This window comes from Kogia breviceps, chromosome 6, assembly GCF_026419965.1.
Source record: "Kogia breviceps isolate mKogBre1 chromosome 6, mKogBre1 haplotype 1, whole genome shotgun sequence".
Lineage (NCBI taxonomy): Eukaryota > Metazoa > Chordata > Mammalia > Artiodactyla > Physeteridae > Kogia > Kogia breviceps.
This window is the reverse complement of record NC_081315.1, coordinates 74,117,683-74,139,750: the sequence shown is the minus strand read 5'-3', so window position 1 is coordinate 74,139,750 and position 22,068 is coordinate 74,117,683. Positions and strand designations below refer to the sequence as shown.

General features: G+C 36.2%; 1 protein-coding gene across 4 annotated transcripts in view; it reads right to left on the bottom strand.

Annotated features, from left to right (window-relative positions):
• SLAIN2 (SLAIN motif family member 2) overlaps positions 1–22,068 on the bottom strand; it is a 79,970-nt gene that overhangs the window by 42,549 nt on the left and 15,353 nt on the right. For all 4 annotated transcript variants that reach the window (XM_059067280.2, XM_059067281.2, XM_067036052.1 and 1 more), the window contains exon 2: positions 1,921–2,069. In XM_059067280.2, the coding sequence (XP_058923263.1) occupies positions 1,921–2,069 (149 nt within the window). The remainder of the gene's footprint in view (positions 1–1,920; positions 2,070–22,068) is intronic.

The following is a 22,068-nucleotide window of genomic DNA, read 5'->3' as shown; positions in this document are numbered from 1 at the left end:
ATAATGTGTTATCAAAAAAAACAAGAGAAGAATATCTTAGGAACACGTGCTGTTACACTAAAGAGAAGCTGAGTATGATGGAGTAGGAACGGCTGTGCTACAATATAACAGCTAAGTTCCTGGGAAGCTTTGCTTTATCAAAAAAATACATTTAAAAAACGATCTTCCCTTTAACTTGGGAAAAGAGACGTTTAGGACTACAAGGTTCAAACTTGTAACAGCCAAATTATTTTTCTTTAAATATATACAGCTATAGCTATTGCTCTGTGCATACAGCTATAAAATCTAAACACTGTTAAGCAGATCCAGTACTTGATTACACCTAGTTAGGGTTCAAGAGTAACAGCTTTTTTGGGCTTCCCTGGTGGCGCAGTGGTTCGAAGTCTGCCTGCCGATGCAGGGGACAAGGGTTCGTGCCCCGGTCAGGGAAGATCCCACATGCCGTGGAGTGCCTGGGCCCGTGAGCCATGGCCGCTGAGCCTGTGCGTCCGGAGCTTGTGCTCCGCAACGGGAGACGCCACAACAGTGAGAGGCCCGTGTACCGCAAACAAAACAAAAAAAGAGTAACAGCTTTTCTTACATGCTCCTACTATCTTTTAAATACCTTTGTTATAATAAAGCAAAAAGCTACTCACTCCAATTGCTACTTTTGAAGTGCAACAGCTTTGGTTTTCTCCCCTATGTCCAACCCATACATTATTTTCTTATAATAACCACTGCTCCTGCCAAACAAACTACACTTTACTATATGACAGTTTACCTGTGTAGGCTCCCCCTTGCCTCCCCTGACCATTTGCAGCTTGCACTCTAACAAAAGAGCATGTACTTCAATAATAAAGCCAAAAAAAAAGCAATTTTAAGGACATGGCTGCCAAGTAAACACAGAGCAAAAAACAAAACTCTATTTAGGATTAGTAATCATGCATCAATCTTTTACTACATGAGTATTCCAGGAAACTGATATTCTTTTTTTTTTTTTTTTTTTTTTTTTGCCTTGCTGCGAGGCTTGCTGAATCTTAGTTGCCTGACCAGGGACTGAACCAGGGCCCCAGCACTGAAAGCATTGAGTACTTATCCACTAGACCCCCAGGGGATTCCCAGAGACTGATATTCTTTTTTTTAATTTTTTTTGAAACATTTTTTAAAGATTGAGAGTAATTCCAAGAAAGAGTCAATAATATTTTTCCTACATTTCTAACATATTGACATGCTACATTACATGCCATAAATAGTGACACATACATTTTGTCAGCTTTGTGAATGCTATTAAACAATAGAACATAAAAGCAGTTTAACTTAAAATGCCAAGTTAAAAAAAAAAGAGGGGAAATGAATACATTTACTAAGCACTACCATGAGCCAGAAAAACATGCTAGGCTCTTTCAACATTATCATTTAATCCTTAAATAACACTTACAGGGTTCATCATGCTTATAAGAAAACTGAGCTTACAGGAGTTAAATAATTCACAGAGTCACATAGCAACTAAGTGACAGAGTGAGAATGAGGGGTCTTTGGAGCCCTCATTCCTCCAACCTGTATCTTTCTACCACATCAGAATTTCCCTGAGGCTGGTGAGATGATTTTAGCTGATATCAGACAAAACATTTTTTAAAAATAATTATTTATTTTAGCTTGCATCAGAAAAAACCTTATTACATAAAATCCATTATTTCATGGATATTTTTTAGGATGAAGCTAAATAAAAATACAGAGATTTTTTTTAAAAAGCTATTAAGAAAATAACAGAACAGGGTTATGTGCATATGGCAAAAACTCACGATGGCATGCACAATGTGATTTGGAAAACACCCCCCCAAGCAAAGAACTGCCTTCCTAAAAACATACCAGTCAACATTTATCTGTTTTTTGATTAAAGAAAGCAAAGAGATGAATTTACAAGTAAAATTATAGACATACCTGACATAGTTTGATCAAGTTTGTGGATAAGAGACTTTTTAGCACATTCAACATCAGGACTTGGGTAATCCAAAACTTGCCTGCACCAAACTAAAGGACTAACTGATTTCTGCATTGGTGTAAGTTTTTTCTTTGGTGATGAATACAGCCTAGAAGAAAACAAAAAACAAAAACAAAAAAGGGTAATGTTAATTATTAAGCACAAAGTTATAAAACAGGGATCCTTTGGAACAGATTTAAATTGGGGGATGGGGAGTAAAAATGATGGAGTATGTTTAAAATCACCCACATTTACTTTCTGCACAGGAAGAAAATGACACTACAATCATCAATATAAGCCCAAATCTCAACTATTAAATGAACCCAAATGAGGCCAACTGTCCAGTCCTAAAATGTGTCTTATTTTTCTCTTTTACTCTCATTTCAAACACTATGAAGAAACTTGTCTTTACAATATTTTATTCTGTTTTCAATAGTTCTTAACTCCCTAATATAACCATATCATTAAGTACTGTCTAGAAGGCAGATAAATACCTTGCTTTCCAACCCCCAGTTCCCTTCCTACCACAAACCACACATTCACCATTAGTAATGCGTTCCTTTTACTTAAGCAGTATCTACTCTGTAGCCCTTTTTTCAAATGATACGTCAGAGAAAAGCAATACGTTAAAAAATCCTTAATAACAATATGAATCAATTTATGAAATTACTTCAGTTTCAGTAAAGAAGAAAGGAAAAGTATTTTATAAGCTCCTGGGGAAGGTATATAAAAACAAAAAGGTGAGAAGATACTTCCTACTTCATTTGTTTTTCCTCAGATTAGTTCAGATTACATCAACTGATGTTAATTTATTTCAAATATGACTCTATATGAAAAATGTGGTTACTTGAATTCTAACCAGAGTGGTTTCCAAATTAAGACACTTAAGTGAAATCTATGATGTAAACAAAATTACTACACTTCCAGATGGATGGGATGTAAAATCAGCTCCTTTATTGCACCTGACTGACTCATGGAGGATGGGGAAAAGGGAGAAAAAGTGCCCCATGTGACATTCTCTATGACTTAATTTTAGCAGGAATAGGGGAATAAAGCAATACTTTCCAAGTTTTCACAAGTAAAAACTTGACAATTTCAACTTGTTGTAAGTTACATTAGCCATCAATAAATTGGCTGTGTCCATCAGAATACAGTCCCTCCTGACTGAACTGTATATTATTATTTAAGAAATTCATAAGTGTCAAAGTGAAAAAAATGTTTTTAGTAGGCAAACTGATAAGGGTAGGAAATAAAAAAAGATGGAAGAATACAAAATTACTCTTAAATTTTTAGCTTTTGTAACTGAAAGAATTATAGTGCCATTGACAAAAACAGGAAAGCTACCATTCACCTGGTATAGGCGAGATTATGATGTTTTAGTTTAACTGATTTTGAATTATTGATGTTTTATTCATTTAGTTTATAGTAGTTTCTGTATTTTTAAAGATGCTAAAAGTACCTTACAACTTTTTTTAAAAACAGCCTTTTCAAGATGTAATTTACATACCATAAAATTTGCCTGTGTAATTTTTGCACCATAAAATTCATTGTATAATTTGATGAATTTAGTGTTTAGTTACCCCAACCATCACCACCATGTAATTTTAGAACATTTTTATCACCCTAAAAAGAAACCCCCTTTCCGTTTCTACCTCCAGCCCTAGGCTATAACAAACAAATCTGCTTTCTGCTCCATGTTCTTTTCTAGACATTTCATATAAACAGAATCATACAATGTGTGTTTTGTGTGTCTGGCTTCTTTCACATGAACTGCCAAAGTCTGAAAGAAAGAGTGATATACACTACTATATATAAAATAGATAACTAATAAGGACCTACTGTATAGCACAGGGAACTCAACTCAATGTTTTGTAATGGCGTTTAAGGGAAAAGAATGTAGAAAAGAGTGGACATAGCCCAACATTTCCTAAAAGTTCTCAACACAAGGAAAAAATAATTTTCTTCTTCTCCCCCCCACCTTTTGAATCTGTATGAGATGATGTTAACTAAACTTATTGTGGTAATCATCTTGCAAAATACATAAGTCATGTCATTATGCTGTACACCTTAAACTTATACAGTGCTGTACCTCAATTATACCTCAATAAAACTAAAAAAAAAAGTGAGCATTGCTACAAACACTACCAATATTAAAAGAATTGTAAGGAACAACTTTACACCAACAAACAGATAAGACTGGATAGACAAATTCCTAGAAAGATACAAGTTATCAAATGGGACTCAAGAAGAAATAGAGACTCTGAAGAGATTTATAAAAAGAAATTGAATTAGTAATGAGAAATCTTCCTGCAAAGAAAAGCCCAGGCTCAAATGCCTTCACTTATTAATTTTATCAATACTAAGGAAAAGTAATGCCAATCCTATACAAACTCTTTCAGAAAATAGATCTAATGGTAAAAGACTGAATGCTTCTCCTAAGACTGGGAACAAAGTTAAGGATGCACACTATCAACATGTCTATTCAGTGTGGTACTACAGTGTCTAGCCAGTGCAGAAAGGCAAGAACAAGAAATTAAGGCATCCATGTGGGAAAGAAAAAAGTAAAATTGTCTTTATTCACAGACACTATGATCCTGTACATAGAAAATCCTTTGTAGGAATCTACTGAAAGCAAACGAAATCAACTAGACTTAATGAATGTGTTTAGCAAGGTCACAGGATATGAGATCAACAGGCCAAAAAAACCCCAATTTATTTCTATATATCAATGAACTCAAATATGAAATAAATATAACAATTCCATTCACAACAGCATCAAAAAGAATACTTAGGAATAAATTTAACAAATGAAGTGCAAGAGTTGTACACCAAAAACAATAAAACATTGCTGAGAGAAATGAAAGAAGACTTAAATAAATGGAGAGATGTACCATGCTCCTAGATCTGAAGACTTAATGTTGTCAAGATGTCAATTCTTCCAAATTGATCAACAGAATACAATCCCTACAAAAATGTCAGCAGGCATTTTTATAGAAATGGACAACCTAATTCTAAAAGTTACATGAAAATGTAAAGACAAAGAATGGCCAGAAAAAGTTTGAAAATGAAAAATCTTAAAAAAATTTTAAAACCTCTGGTCTTGCTCCCTTCCAATCCATTCTATATACCACAGCCAAATTGTTTTCTAAAATATGAATCTGACTATTAATATTCCTCTGATAAAAATACTATGCCAGTTTCCTTTTGCCCTTATTATAGTTTTTTTCCAAAACACAGCCCCCATGGCCCTTGAAACACAGCAATGATCTAATTGTTGCAGTACCTTTTTTTTTCAGCTGTATTTCTCACCCTTCTCCACCACTCAAATCTAAATAATAGCCATATGGTACTAATTTGTACTCCTGAAAAGCCCAACACTTTTGCTTCTAGGTCATTTTGTGCATGCTGTTCCCCGTGTCTTAAACAAACTCAATTCCACTTCTTGGTTACCTCACCCTCCCTTGCCCAACTTCGGCCAGCCCATTCGTACTTTCTATAAGTCTCAACTTAAATGTTGCTTCTTCAAGGAAACCTTCCTTAAGTACCTGTCATAAGACTATATTAGGAGCTTCCCTAGTGGTGCAGTGGTTAAGAATCCACCTGCCAATGCAGGGGACACGGGTTCGAGCCCTGGTCCAGGAAGATCCCACATGCCGCAGAGCAACTAAGCCCATGCACCACAACTACTGAGCCCTCATGCCACAACTACTGAAGCCTGAGAGCCTAGAGCCCGTGCTCCGCGACAAGAGAAGCCACTGCAGTGAGAAGCATGCGCACCGACACAAAGAGTAGCCCCCACTTGCCGCAACTAGAGAAAGCCTGTGCTCAGCAACAAAGAACCAATGCAGCCAAAAATAAATAAATGAATAAAAATTTTAAAATGTGTTAGGGGCAATAAAAATGCTACAATATGGATAAACCACAAAACATTAAACTAAGTAAAAGAAGTCAGCCACAAAAGACCACATGCTGCATGATACCATTCATATGGAATGTCTAGAATAGGCAAATCTGTGAGACAAAGTAGATTGGTGGTTGCCCAGGGATGGGAGAGGGGGTGGGGAGAGAGAAATGGGAAATGACTGCTAATGGGTACAAAAATCCTTTCTGGGATACTGAAAATATTCTAAACCAAGATTATGGTCATGGTTGTACTATTCTGTAAATATACTAGAAACATTCAATACTAAAAACAGGTGAATTTTATGTATGTAAATTCTATCTTAATAAAGCTGTTAAAAAATATGTTAGAAATAATTGGCCTCTCAAGATGTTGCTTTTTCCCTTAGAACAATTATTACAAAGGAATTAAACACCATTAAATATAATTTATGTCTATTGTTAATACTGAGAGAACTAGTAAAGATGTAATTAAGAATATGAAACTGATCATAACAAATCATATTTTGTCTGATATGTCACACATACCTGTATAATACGACTGGTGATAAAAACAACTAAGAATATAACTATTTTGTAAAAGTAACAACTTTAGGGACTTCCCTGGTGGCGCAGTGGTTAAGAATCTGCCTGCCAATGCAGGGGACACAGGTTTGATCCCTGGTCCAGGAGGATTCCACATGCCGTGGAGCAACTAAGCTCATGCGTCACAACTACTGAGCCTGCACTCTAGAACCTGCGAGCCACAACTACTGAACCCGTGTGCCGCAGCAACTGAGGCTCGCGTGCCTAGAGCCCGTGCTCAGCAACAAGAGAAGCCACCGCAATGAGAAATAAAGCCTGCGCACCGCAACGAAGAGTAGCCCCCGCTCACCACAACTAGAGAAAGCCCGCGCGCAGCACTGAGGACCCAACGCAGCCAAAAATTAAACAAACCGACCTTAGTAATATATAAATGTAAGGAGTGATAATAACCTCCCTCCCCTACCAATTCTATCCTCCCAAGTTATATACAGTTTGCAGTATGTCTCTCGTGACTTTTTTATGCATACACATAGCAGACGTATCATTAAAGATAGATAGGATGGGAAACTGGAGATACTTTACTGAATTTATAGTAACCACAGTAATCACTTTTCATGTTGCAGTCAGCTGAAAGTAGGCTAATAAAGTTAAGAACAACAAATATTTAACTTTATTTAAAGTAAAAATAAAAATTATATCAAAACTGTTATTGAAATAAATTTCTGTAGATTGGTATGGAAACTTTTTACAGGCTAAGGAAAATCATCAGATTTTAATACCTCAAAATCATACTTCTCTATTTACAGAGTCAGGTGTATTCAAGGCAAAAGAACAGAGCCTCTGTCTTCACAAAGTTCAATGTATATTCCCTGCAATAGTAATGACATTTACAGACATATATTTGCATCTGAATGAACCCTGAACAAAACACCAATGATGACAATGTTTTTTAAGTGCATATGAAAAAAGATAAAAGAAACATAACAAAGTAAGTTCAAAGTGGCCATTTTGAGATTGTAATTTTGTTTCTATTCTTATAATGTTATGGGTTTTTTTTCAGATTGGAAATTTGAATTTATTTTTATTATTTATTTTTAATTTTTATTTTATATTGGAGTATAGTTGATTTACAATGTTGTGTTAGTTTCAGGTGTACAGCTAAGTGATTCAGTTATACATACACATATATCCATTCTTTTCATATTCTTTTCCCATATAGGTTATTACAGAATATTGAGTAGAGTTCCCTGTGCTATACAGTAGGTCCTTGATTACCTATTTTATACATAGTAGAGTGCATATGTTAATCCCAAACTCCTAATTTATCCCTTTCCCCGACATTTCCCCTTTGGTAACCACAGGTTTGTTTTCGAAGTCTGTGAGTCTGATTGTTTTGTAAATAAGTTCACTTGTATCATTTTTTTTTTTAGATTCCACATATAAATGATATCATATATTTGTCTTTCTCTGCCCAACTTACTTCACTTAGTATGATAATCTCTAGGTCCATCCGGAAAGGCTTGAATTAAAAAAATTTTTTTTATTGAAGTGTAGTTGATTTACAATGTTATGTTAGTATCTGCTGTACAGCAAAGTGAATCAGTTATACATATACATATATCCACTCTTTTTTAGATTCTTTTCCCATATAGGTCATTACAGAGTATTGAGTAGCATTCCCTGTACTATACAGTAGGTCAAGGAAAGGCTTGAATTTAAATCAGGGTGATGGAAAAGCTTAAAGGGTCTGCCTAGGGCTTCCCTGGTGGCGCAGTGGTTGACAGTCCGCCTGCCGATGCAGGGAACACGGGTTTGTGCCCCGTTCCGGGAGGATCCCACATGCCGCAGAGCGGCTAGGCCCGTGAGCCATGGCCGCTGAGCCTGTGCGTCTGGAGCCTGTGCTCCGCAATGGGAGAGGCCGCAACGGTGAGAGGCCTGAGTACTGCAAAAAAAAAAAAAAAAAGGTCTGCCCAGAGTGTGGAATCAATGGGTCAGAGTTGGTGGTCTGAGTAACTCCTTGGGAACAAGACCGAGGGTTGAGTAAAGACAGACAGATATGTCAAAGGGGTATTGCAGAAGGCTAAAGTTGGTTAGCTACACAAGGGAGGAGAGGAACAAGAAATAGATGTATGTTGAACTCATTTACTGTTTTTTTAAAGTTAATTTTTATTGAAGTATAGCTGCTTTATAATGTTGTGTTAGTTTCTGCTATACAGCAAAGTTAATCAGTTAAATGTACACATATATCCTCTTTATTTAAATTTCCTTCCCATTTAGGTCACCACAGGGCACTGAGTAGAGTTCCCAGTGCTATACAGTATGTTCTCATTAGTTATCTATTTTACACATAGTAGTGTATATAAGTCAATCCCAATCTCCCAATTCATTCCACCCCCCTTTCCCTGCTTGGTATCCATAAATTTGTTCTCTACATCTGTGTCTCTATTTCTGCTTTGCAAATAAGTTCATCTGTACCATTTTCTAGATTCCACATATAAGAGATCTTATACGGTATTTGTTTTTCTCTTTCTGACTTATTTCACTTTATATGACAGTCTCTAGGTCTATCCATGTCTCTACAAATGGCACTATTTCATTCCTTTTTATGGCTGAGTACTATTCCATTGTATATATTTTTTTAAACTTTCATTAATAAAAGTATCTTTGGTCATACCCACACCTAAATATAATTTAATAAACTATTAGGATACATTGCTTTATAATGATTTAATAAGCTTCCTGAGTCAATGTGAAATAAAAATTAATGTTATTATAATTATTAATCAAGGGCTTATTACATGCCAGGCATGGTTTCAGCATTTTATTTATTTATTTATTTTGGCTGCACCAGGTTTTAGTTCCCCAACAAGAGATCGAACCCAGCCCCCCCCCGCATTGGGAGTTCAGAGACTTGCCCACTGGACCACCAGGGAAGTTCCTCAGTATTTAAAATATACTAACCCTTTCAATCTTCCCAATAAGCTTATGAGATAGGTACTAATATAATCCCTGTTTTACAGATGAGGTCACTGAGGCACAGTGAGCTAAATGACTTGTCCAAGGTGACATAGACGTTAAGTGGCAAAACCAGGATTGCTTCAGAACCTAAGCTCTTAACTTTACCAGCTAATACTTTACATACTTTACCAACTAATACCTTGTTCTAAAAGAATGCACAAGATCCTTGACTTAAAGGCTTCAATACAGTAATCATTCTAATGGCCTCCTGCTGTTCCCTGCTCTCTTCTAAGCCTTACGAACCACAAAATATAAAGTTGTAATAGATCCCACTATTAAATACAATAAAAAAAAATCACAACTCAAATGAAGAAAAATATCTTCAGTTCATATGTAGTAAGAGTCTTTTTGAAATTTTAGTAATTAATAATAGTAATTATTTACAAGGCAAATTCATTAATAAAGTCTTAGAACAGTTTACAAGCCCTGAAGTGACAATAGCTGCAGGGCAGGATACAGATATAAATTGCTGGTATGACAGCAGAATACAACATGGTGAATCAACAAACAGGGCAGAGCAAGCAGAACAGACTGAAGAAAAGTTTTAAAGTAGTAAATCCCGAACTTTTAGACAGTGACACTCTATGCTTCCATTTTCATTTCATGACTCTCTTGATTCTCATTCTGGTATGGCATGGGTTTTTTAATTTTAAGAGTATCAAAACAATTTTGATATTCCTTGGGATGCCACAAAACTGAGGTTGGAAATTAATTCTTTAAAGAGACAAACATCTAGTGTTGAGGCATAATTGTGTAGGGCTGGGAGACCAACTGGGAGTGTAGCAATCAGAAAATGAGTTGTTTTGTTTTGAGAAAAGACATCAGGAAGACTGGAAGTCTCAAACTATAACAGACTGCAAATTGTGGCAATAGCTGCAAAGAAAGAGACAGTTTTAATGTATATTGACTAATACATATCTGCTTAGCTACAACTGCATACATAGATAGCAAATACAAAAAAAATAGGTAATTAAATAAAAATGAAATATCCGGTAATTAAAGTGCTAACGAAAATTTGGCAATATCTTTACGCTACATGCCAGAGTAGGAAGAGAGAATACACTATACTCTGCTTATAGAACTAAAGTTAATATTAAAACCAGCCCAGGGACTTCCCTGCTGGCGTAGTGGTTAAGAATCCACCTGCCAATGCAGGGGACTTGGGTTTGAGCCCTGGTCCGGGAAGATCCCACATGCCGTGGAGCAACTAAGTCCGTGCGCCACAACTACTGAGCCCGTGTGCCACAACTACTGAAGCCTGCGTGCCTAGAGCCCGTGCTCTTCAACAAGAGAAGTCAACACAATGAGAAGCCCGTGCACTGCAACGAAGAGTAGCCCCTGCTCTCCACAACTAGAGAAAGCCTGCATACAGCAATGAAGACCCAACGCAGCCAAAAATAAATAAATAAATATATTAAAAAATAAAAAATACACCCTTTAAAGAAAAAAAAAGCAGCCCAGACATTCTCTTTTCTCTCTTTCTCTCTCTCTCTTTTTTTAAAAAGTTTTTGACCATCCTGCGTGGCATGTGGGATCTTAGTTCCCCAACCAGAGATCGAACCCCACACCCCTTGCAGTGGGAGCGTGGTGTCTTAACCACTGGACCACCATGGAAGTCCCATCTCTTCTCTTTTTCTTTTGAGTTACACAGAAAGATAAGAATGGGTATGTGAGGATTCCTTATTATTAAAGTGTACGGTATACCAAGATGGTTAAAATGCATAAAATACATTTGGGGGGATGGGGGAAAGTAGTTGTGTGTGTATATACAAGCTATATATAATTGTTTAACTTTCTCTCATATAGCACTCCAAGCATCTCAGGGACAGGAATATTTCACATCATCCCTTACGCCTCACCCTCACCCCTGAAAAAAACTGCTTGGCACACAGTATTATAGAAGCGAAACACCATATTGCAGAATGAATGAAGGAAATAATTATATAAAAATTCATAACAGAGCACTGCCTTTTTCCTGAAAAATTATAATCATGGAAATTCTACAGTTATACTTGATGTACCAGTTGGTGACCCCAGTTGTAAGATCGGCAGAACTAAATTCATCCTGTTTTATTTCATATCCATTTCTACCCTCCTCATTCCTTTCAAAATACCCATAACCACTAACCAGGATCTCTCTCAAGTGACAGTAATCAAATTATCCCAGTGTCTTTGAGAGGCTAAATTTAACCTATTCTCCAGCCCCTTAACTTTCTTCCCTTGCCTACTAGTTTTCTCAGGATCACTTATTAATTACCAAAGCTAGAAGTAATGACATGAGGATCTGAAAATACACATTATAAGTGTAAAACCTGAGCTCTTCACACACTTCCTACATCACATTATTTTTGTTATTTTATCAACTGCTGCCTCACAAGATATAACCATATATTCGTTCCTATTATTTTATGTTTACCAGAAACTTTTTATTATTATTGGGGTTTTTTTGGCCTTGCCACATTGGCAATGAAAGTACTGAGTCCTAACCAGTGGACCACCAGGGAATTCCCAGAAACTCTTTTAATTTGAAGAAGTCTTTTGTTTGTTTCATCATAACCAATCATCATTTTTTGGACATACAATATGTTCTAATAGTTTTAGTCCTAATTTTTCTCCAGGGTGTCAGTCACAGAGCTGTAAGTGCTTACTATACACATTGTCTCAAAATCAAATATCCCCAAACAAACCTAAAATGACACCATTATTTTTCCAGTCAACAAATGAAACAACAACAATGAAACAACAACAACAAATGAAAATTTTTATAATGACCTTGACTGTTTTCTTACTCCATACATTCAATCAACACATTCTATAGATTCATTAAACTGGTTTCCCCACACCTACCAGATTTTCAACCTTCCAATCCATCCTCTACTACCACTTAGCTCTCCAAAACACACATCAGGATAAACATTGTTTCACAGCTCAAAAACTTTCTCACTGGATATACTCCCCAGCTTAATTTTCAAGATCCTGTGTTTCTGATGCAAAACTACATCCTTGATCTTCTCTCTCAAGTACTCCAGTAAAAAACCCTCTTGTCCAGCCAAAATGGCCAAATAAATGTTCACTTCACACATCTGTTAAACCACAGATGTGTCTTTGCTTATAGCTCTTTTTACTACAGGGGCAAAAATAATTTCCTTTCCATTTTCCTTGTCTAACCCAAGCCTTGCCTCTAGACCAATTCAAGACTTTCCATTTTTCATGAGGCTTTCCAACTGCCACAGTTCTTCTGACTACTCCTTATCATCTTAACATAGTGCTCTACTCATAGTAGGTACTCAATAAATGTTTTATGATTACTCCCATGGTGACTGTTCATCCCAGTTTGCCCAGGTATAAGTCCTCATTTAAACCTGTTGTTTTGGCATCTCAGCACTCCCTTGATTCTCAAATAGTTTGTACAATAAATCACACAATCATTTTAATTTTTCCTAATTTTCAGAACATTATTTTATGACTTAGAAATGTAAATGGAGAAAAGTTACTAGAATAAGATACTTATTCCTGCAATACAGCACTAAATATATAAGATACTTATTCCTGCAATACAGCACTAAATATTTCTGGTCAAGTAGACACCGTAATTATGCTTTAAGGCAATACTTGGGGTGATTTTGACCCCAGGAAACATCTGGCGATGTCTGACATTTTTGCTTGTCCAGGGATGTTGCTAGACATCATACTGCACACACAGGACAGCCCTCACAACAAAGAATTTATCTCGCCCCAAATGTCAATACCCTTATATAAGAAAGCAAGATCAAAATGATATTTTTAAACAAATGTAGATGTTTTATGAGGAACTAAACAAATCTGATCTTTATCCATTTAGCTTGATATGATTGTTTTCATGCAATCAATTGTAAGTGGTTGGGATGAAATGGAAAGACTATCATTATGGACTCAATACTTTGGTTTGAATTTCAGTTTTGCTATGTGCATTTGGGCCCAAAAGGTTGGTAAAGATCAGAGGCTCAGTTTTCTAGCCCACAAAAGTACCTACGCCTTCTCTTCCCACCTACATACTATTGCCACACTAATCTTTCCAAAACACCATTTTGTTAAGGATATTCCGACACTCAAAAATCTCCTCCTAGATTTCACAAGCCATCCACAGTATGGTCTCCAACCCAATGATTCAAATTTCTTACTTGTTCCCCCAAAAACTTGTATCTTCACAGGCTTCGCTTTACCGTACTCAAATGAAGCACACATTCTTTTCCCTGCACTTTTTGATTCTGACAGAGCAGCAAGAAATACCCTTCCGCCTATCTGTACCTAAATCCTAAGTCTCAGCTCTCACATCCAAGTCCATATAAACCTTTTCTGCTGTGAACTCTCATTGCTGATTTCAGAGAGGACCGAATTCTTTGTTCATTCTGTCTCCATGCTAAACTCTAAGCACTTGAAGGCTTAGTATCAAGCCACAATCAGTCATTTAAACAAACATTTATGTGGCAGCTACCACTGGCCAGGCATGGTGCTCGACAGGAATTCAAAAATGAATTAAGACAAAATTAAATGATTATACTTCTCATCATGCTGGTTGTTAGCTCTCTCAGTCATAGGCTATACTACCACAGAAACCTACAGTGCCTGCTCAACAAGTTCCAAACCTCTAGATTCAGGTTTCTAGGACTTATCTGTTTTTTTGGATTTTATTTTTTAATCCTCTCCAGATCAGCCCCAGCTAAAAATAACCAATGGCAAACAAGAGTTTCACTATGAGAAGTCAATGCAAGACCCATTATCTCCCTCCAAGGGGAGAAATTAGCAGGCTCACTCAAAAGATAGTCACATCCTAAAATTACTAAAGTACTCTCTCTATATCTACTAGTTATTAATAAAGACATAAAATATAATCTCTATAATTATAAAATACAGTACGAATTAGGCACTAAACACATATACTTAAAAACCTCCTAACTTGATAGCATCTATTAAGTTCCATTCCTCAAATTTATCAGACTCATAGGTCATTTGTGGACTTAGCCTGGCCCACACCTGCTTCTTTTTTTTTTGTATACAAAAATTTATTTATTTTATTTTTGGCTGTGTTGGGTCTTTGTTGCTGCGAGTGGGCTCAGATGCAGAGAGTGGGCTCAGATGCAGAGAGTGGGCTTCTCACTGCGGTGGCTTCTCTTTTTGCAGAGCACCGGCTCTAGGTGTGTGGGCTTCAGTAGTTGTGGCTCGCAGGCTCTAGAGTGCAGGCTCAGTAGTTGTGGTGCATAGGCTTAGTTGCTCCACGGCATGTGGGATCTTCCCTGACTAGGGTTCGAACCTGTGTCCCCTGCATCAGCAGGCAGATTCTTAACCACTGTGCCACCAAGGAAGCCCCACCCCCTGCTTCTTATTCACGCTTTTCAAACAAAACCACCCTTAACAGCCATACGTGGTTGGGTATTTTCTAATTCTCTCAGACAGATGAGCAGAAGTTCATGAATGGAGTAGTGGAGGGCTGTGTGTGGGAGAGATTTCCTTCTAGTAACTGTAGAAGTGGGACACGGTTTGATTCATCCTCATGAATTCTAAACCTCTAATTTTTAACTAAACACTATTTCTCTCTTTCCAAATATTTTCAAAAACTTCATGGTACTGCATTACCTTGCTTCTATTGTTTCCCACATTTCAAGGAGAGATATAATCACTTTTTCTTTCCCTCCCTATAGTTCCTTACTACCCTCAAGAAATCTCAATTTTACTCCAGAATTTGAACCTTTTCCAAGATCAAAGCAAACTGTATGTTTTGCATTTATTGAGCCTTCCCCTTAAATAAGCTAATTTGTTCCTAAAGGTATCCATTTCCTCCATAATTTAGATTCCCAAATGAAAGAGCACAGAGGATATGACTGTACGTAAATAGAACAGGCAAAGTAAGAACTTATATTACTGAAAGCCTTAAAACATAAATGCTTCTACAAGTTCATTTTTGCTACTAAACTATCACAACAGGAGTCAACATGCAGTGTGCTTTGGCTAGTACAAGTCACTACTATAAGGAACAGAACATTATTGTAACTCAATTCATTTACATTGAGACACTACTTAATGCTATTTACTACCCAAATTATTTTGTTTTAAATCATGTCTAAATTAAACTGATTTACAGATATAGATATGTTCCTAGCAGAAGGGCAAGGAGGCAGGGATCTGGGTAAATAAAAGAGAAGGGAAGGAGCCCTTTTAAGCTACCAGGGCATCGACATCACCAGGGACCCTGGAAAGTTTGGCATAGGGATTTGCATGCAGAGTAGTCCCAAAAATGAGACTGAGGAGAGCAGCAACATCAGTAACCCCGAAGACTCACAAAATGTGAGCTTTGAAATTCCTTATCTGATATTCCTGGAAAGTAAGGAAGTTTGGGTTTTTTCCCCCTCAACAAAAACATACTACAAATCACAGCAATATCTTTTTTGATCCACCTCCTAGAGCAATGAAAATAAAAACAAAAATAAACAAATGGGACCTAATTAAACAAAGCTTCTGCACAGCAAAAGAAACCATAAACAAAAAGACAACCCACAGAATGGGAGAAATATTTGCAAATGAAGTGACCAACATGGGATTAATCTCCAAAATATACAAACAGCTCATGCAGCACAATATCAAAAAAACAAAAAATCCAATCCCCAAATGGGTGGAAGATCTAAATGGGCATTTCTCCAAAGAAGACATACAGATGGCCAAAAAGCACATGAAAAGATGCTCAACATCACTAATTACTGGAGAAACGCACATCAAAACTACAATGAGGTATCACCTCACACCGGTCAGAATGGCCATCATCAAAAAATCTATAAACAATAAATGCTGGAGAGTGTGTGGAGAAAAGGGAACCCTCCTATACTGTTGGCAGGAATGTAAATTGGTACAACCATTATGGAGAACAGTATGGAGGTTCCTTAAAAAACTAAATATAGAACTACCATACGGGGGACTTTCCCTGGTGCACAGTGGTTAAGACTCCGCACTCCCAATGCAGGGGCCTGGTTTCGATCCCTGGTCAGGGAACTAGATCCCACATGTGCGCTGCAACTAAGAGTTCACATGCCACAACTAAGGAGCCCGCCTGCCGCAACCTAGTGCAACCAAATAAATAAATAAATACTTAAAAAAAAAAAACCCCAAAACAAACTACCACACAATACAGCAATCCCACTCCTGGGCATATATCTGGAGAAAACCGTAATTCAAGAAGATACATGCTAAAAATGTTTTTTTTTTTTTTAAAAAAAAAAAAAAAAAAAAAAAAAAGAAGATACATGCACCCCAACGTTCACTGCAGCACTATTCACCATGGCCAAGACATGGAAGCAACCTCAATCAATGTCCATTGACAGAGGAGTGGGCAAAGAAGATGTGGTAGATACATACAATGGAATGTTAGTCAGCCATAAAAAAAGAATGAAACAGTGCCATTTGCAGCAACATGGATGGATCTAGAGATTGTCATACTGGGTGAAGTCAGACAAAGACAGATATCATATGATACCGCTTATATGTGGAATCTAAAAAAAATGGTACAAATGAACTTATTTACAAAACAGAAATGGAGTCACAGATGTAGAAAACAAACTTATGGTTACCAGCGGGGGAAGGGAGAGCAGGGATAAAGGGAGATTGGGATTGACATATACACACTACTATATATAAAATAGATAACTAGTAAGGACCTACTATATAGCACAAAGAACTCTACTCAATATTCTATAATGACCTATATGGGAAAAGAATCTAAAAAAGAGTATATGTCTATGTATAACTGATTCACTTTGCTGTACACCTGAAACTAACACAACATTGTAAATCAACTACACTCCAATAAAAATTTTTTAAAAAAGACTACATACTTTAGGTAAATTTGATAAACTTGTTAATATTTGCACTTGTGGAATCTCATTTTTAAAATGCAAAGTTAAAAACAAGAATAACGGATAAGATCATACATATCAGCTGACTTGGGCTCCAGTTCTATCAAAAACACATGTCTAAACTTACTGGAACCAAAATTCGTTCATCTGTGAAATATAAACTTACTGATTTTAAGTAACAAGGAAAACATCAATGGCTTTTTAATGTATCATGTTGTATTATGATCCCAACCCTATGTGACTACAGAGTAATGAAACTGACTTAAATCAGTAAGATTTATCAGGATTTTTTAAAGTTATAAAAGCAATTTGTGTTCATAACAGAAAATTGAAAAACTACAAAAAGTACAAAGAAGTATAAAACAAGGTGTAACTGTTATCTTACAAAAGAGAGAATTTTAAAACTGATTTTAAACATCAGATACTGTATCTGGACAGAATTTTCTTTAATTTATTCATAGGAGAGTACAGTTTCAATATTGCCATTATGCAGAGTATGTATGAAATTCCTCATTTGTAACTGGCATAGGGGTCATGCAAGTCATGCAAGAAATTTGGTCTCATTATTTTACCTCGTTCACCTCGCTTCAACTTAACGTCATTGACAATCAGATTGATTCAATTTAATATAACTGAACTCTTACTACACACAAGATTCTGAGAGCCTGTTCCGACACAAAAGGATGAATATGATACTGTTCCCTCTGCTTAAAATGCTCACAATCTAGACAAGACAAAGTACGAGGTTGTGGTGTCACATATACTCTGAAAAGATAAATGAACAGGGATAGGTAACACTGAAGAGGAAGTAGACCAAGTGGGAAATTCAGAACTTCAGAAAGGAAAGAAAAAAGGTACTCTATACAGAACGAAAATTAAAAGGTAACAGGCATGAACGTTTATGAAGTTTTCTGACAACAAGTAAATCTAGGAAAAAGGTGAATTGGAGTTGGACTGCTGAGGACTTCAAATATCTTGCTAACCCATTTTTATTCACGAGGCATAATAATGACTTTAACAGTTTTCAAAATTCAAACCTAGCTTCAAGAGGAAAAGAATTTCCACTACAATACTTAGTAACTAAATGATATGATGTTTGAGATGAAATTTCCTTCGAAATAGTCCAGAGGGTTGAGGTTTGAATGGTATAGATGAAACAAGAATGGCATGAGTTGGTAAGTGTGAAAGATGGGTTGTAAGTAAAGTGGAGGTTCATTTTACTGTTCACTCTATTTTTGTATATGTATGAAATTTTTCAAAAAGTTGTTTTTTTAAGTTCACTGCAAAGACAGACCAGTCTAGAACTAAATAAAATGGTGATGATAAAGACAAAGCTAACACTTATATATTTAATTTGTGTCAACAACTGTTCTAAACGCTTTACCTATTTAATTTACCATTTAATTCTGTATGGTTGATACAATAATTAACTCTACTTTACAGATAATGAAAACTCTCAAGCACAGAGAGTAAGTGGCTGAAAAGGTCATGCAGTTGACAAAGGTGGGAGCAGGGATTTCAACTCAGGCTACCTAGTTCCAGAGTCATGGCTCTTAGCTACAATCTGACTCCCAGGGGCTCCAAAGGCCAATTCAGCACAAGACTAGTGAGTACAAAAAGATGTCATCAGATAAAGAAATTAATAAAAATGTACACAGGGCTCAGGTCGTTAAAGACAAATGATCAAAAAACAGAATTAGGGAATATAAAATAGCCAAAGGTGAATAACAGTACAAATGTATGAAGAATAACATGAAAAATACAGATAGTTAGAATTAGGTAAGGGTTGAAAACGTTTAAATATAGACAGACTGTGTTCCAATCCTAGCTCATCCATATACCTGAGTGACTACAAGCAAATTATTTAACCTAAGCTTTAATTTCATCATCTTTAAAAAGGGGATTAATAATAGTCTGACCATACTGGGTTATTAAGAAGATGAAATACTGTATATAAAGTGCTCAGAATGTATCTGTCATGTGTTAATGCAATAAATCATTGTTAGCAGTTATTAAAAATAAAAAAGCAATAAAAATCACATTGAAGGATGTCACTTTCACCACTTGGACCTAACATGATACTGGATATTCTAGTCAGGGCAATTAGGCAGGAAGATGAAATAAAAGGCATCCAGATTAGAAAAATGAAGTAAAATTATCTCTATTAGCAGATGACATGATCTTTTATATAAATAATCCAAAGGAATCTACACCAACCCCCCCCCCCAAAACTATTACAGCTGATAAATGACTTGGGGAAGGCTGCAGGAGACAATGACATCAATATACAAAAATCAACTGTATTTCTATATAGTAGCAATGAAAAATCCAAAAATGAAATTAAGAAAAACAATTCCATTTACAGTGGCACCAAAAAAAGAATAAAATGACTGAAAATAAAGTTAAAAAAAGAAATGTAACACATACATTGAAAATTACAAAACACAGTTGAAAGAAATTAAAAACCTAAATGAATGGAAAGACATCCAATGTTCACGCATTGAAAAAAATAAATATTGTTAAGATCTCAAAAGTTAAGATCCCCAATTGATCTACAGATTCAATACAATCCCTATCAAAATTCCAGTTGCCTTTTATTTTTTGCTGAAATTTACAAACTGATCCTAAAATTCATATGGAAATACAAGGGTCACTGAATAGCAAAACAATCTTGAAAAAAACAAAATTGGAAGACTCACTCATTCCAATTTCAAAACTACAGTAATCATGCTGCATAGTACTGGCATAAAGAATAGTCAGAGATCAACGGAATAGAATTGTAAGTACAGAAATAAAGCCATACATTTTATGAGGAACTGATTTTTTTTGAATTTTATTTCATTTTTTATACAGCAGGTTCTTATTAGTCATCCATTTGATACACATCAATGTATACAAGTCAATCCCAATCTCCCAATTCATCACACCCCCACCCCCACCCGCCGCTGCTTTCCCCGCTCGCTGTCCACACGTTTGTTCTCTACACCTGTGTTTCAATTTCTGCCCTGCAAACTTGTTCATCTGTACCATTTTTCTAAGTTCCACATATATGCGTTAATATATATTTCTTTTTCTCTTTCTGACTTACTTCACTCTGTACGACAGTCTCTAGATTCATCCACGTCTCTACAAATGACCCAATTTCGTTCCTTTTTATGGCTGAGTAATATTCCATTGTATATATGTACCACATCTTCTTTATCCATTCGTCTGTCAATGGGCATTTAGGTTGCTTCCATGACCTAGCAATTGTAAATAGTGCTGCAGTGAACACTGGGATGCAAGTGTCTTTTTGAATTATGGTTTTCTCTGGGTATATGCCCAGTAGTGGGATGGCTGGGTCATATGGTAATTCTATTTTTAGTTTTTAAGGAACCTCCATACTGTTCTCCATAATGGCTGTATCAATTTACATTCCCACCAACAGTGCAAAAGGGTCCCCTTTTCTCCACACCCTCTCCAGCATTTGTTGTTTGTAGATTTTCTGATGATGCCCATTCTAATTTCACAGTATTACTTCACAGTAATACCTCACTGTAGCTTTGATTTGCATTTCTCTAATAATTAGTGATGCTGAGCAGCTTTTCATGTGCTTTTTGGCCATCTGTATGTCTTCTTTGAAGAAATGGCTATTTAGGTCTTCTGCCCATTTTGGGATTGGGTTGTTTGTTTTCTGAATATTGAGCTGCATGAGCCGTTTATATATTTTGGAGATTAATCCTTTGTTGATTCCTTTACAAATATTTTCTCCCATTCTGAGGGTTGTCTTTTTGTCTTGTTTGTAGTTTCCTTTGCCTTGCAAAAGCTTTTAAGTTTCATTATGACCAAGTTGTTTACTTTTGATTTTACTTCCATTACTCTAGGAGGTGGATCAAAAAGGATCTTGCTGTGATTTATGTAAAAGAGTGCTCTTCCTATGTTTTCCTTGAAGAGTTTTATAGTGTCAAGTCTTACATTTAGATCTCTAATCTACTTTGAGTTTATTTTTCTGTATGGTGTTAGGGAGTGTTAAAATTTCATTCTTTTACACATAGCTGTCCAGTTTTCCCAGCACCACTTATTGAATAGACTGTCTTTTCTTCATTGTATATCCTTGCCTCCTTTGTCATAGATTAGTTGACCACAGGTGTGTGGGTTTATCTCTGGGCTTTCTATCCTGTTCCACTGATCTATATTTCTGTTTTTGTGCCAGTACCATACTGTCTTGATTACTGTAGCTTTGTAGTATAGTCTGAAATCAGGGAGTCTGATTCCTCCAGCTCCGTTTTTTTTTTTCCCTCAACACTGCTTCAGCTATTCGGGGTCTTTTGTGTCTCCATACAAATTTTAAGTTTTTTTTGTTCTACTTCTGTAAAAAATGCTATTGGTAATTTGATAGGGATTGCATTGAATCTGTAGATTGCTTTGGGTAGTATAGTGATTTTCACAATATTGATTATTCCAATCCAAGAACATGGTATATCTCTCCATCTGTTGCTATCATCTTTAACTTCTTTCAACAGTGTCTTATACTTTTCTGCGTACAGCTCTTTTGTCTCCCTAGGTAGGTTTATTCCTAGGCATTTAATTCTCTTTGTTGCAATGGTAAGTGGGAGTGTTTCCTTAATTTCTCTTTCAGATTATTCATTGTTAGTGTATAGGAATGCAAAAGATTTCTGTGCGTTAATTTTGTATCTTGCAACTTTACCAAATTCATTGATTAGCTCTGGTAGTTTTCTGGCGGCATCTTTAGGATTCTCTAAGTATAGTATCATGTCATCAGCAAACAGTGAGGTTCACTTTTTC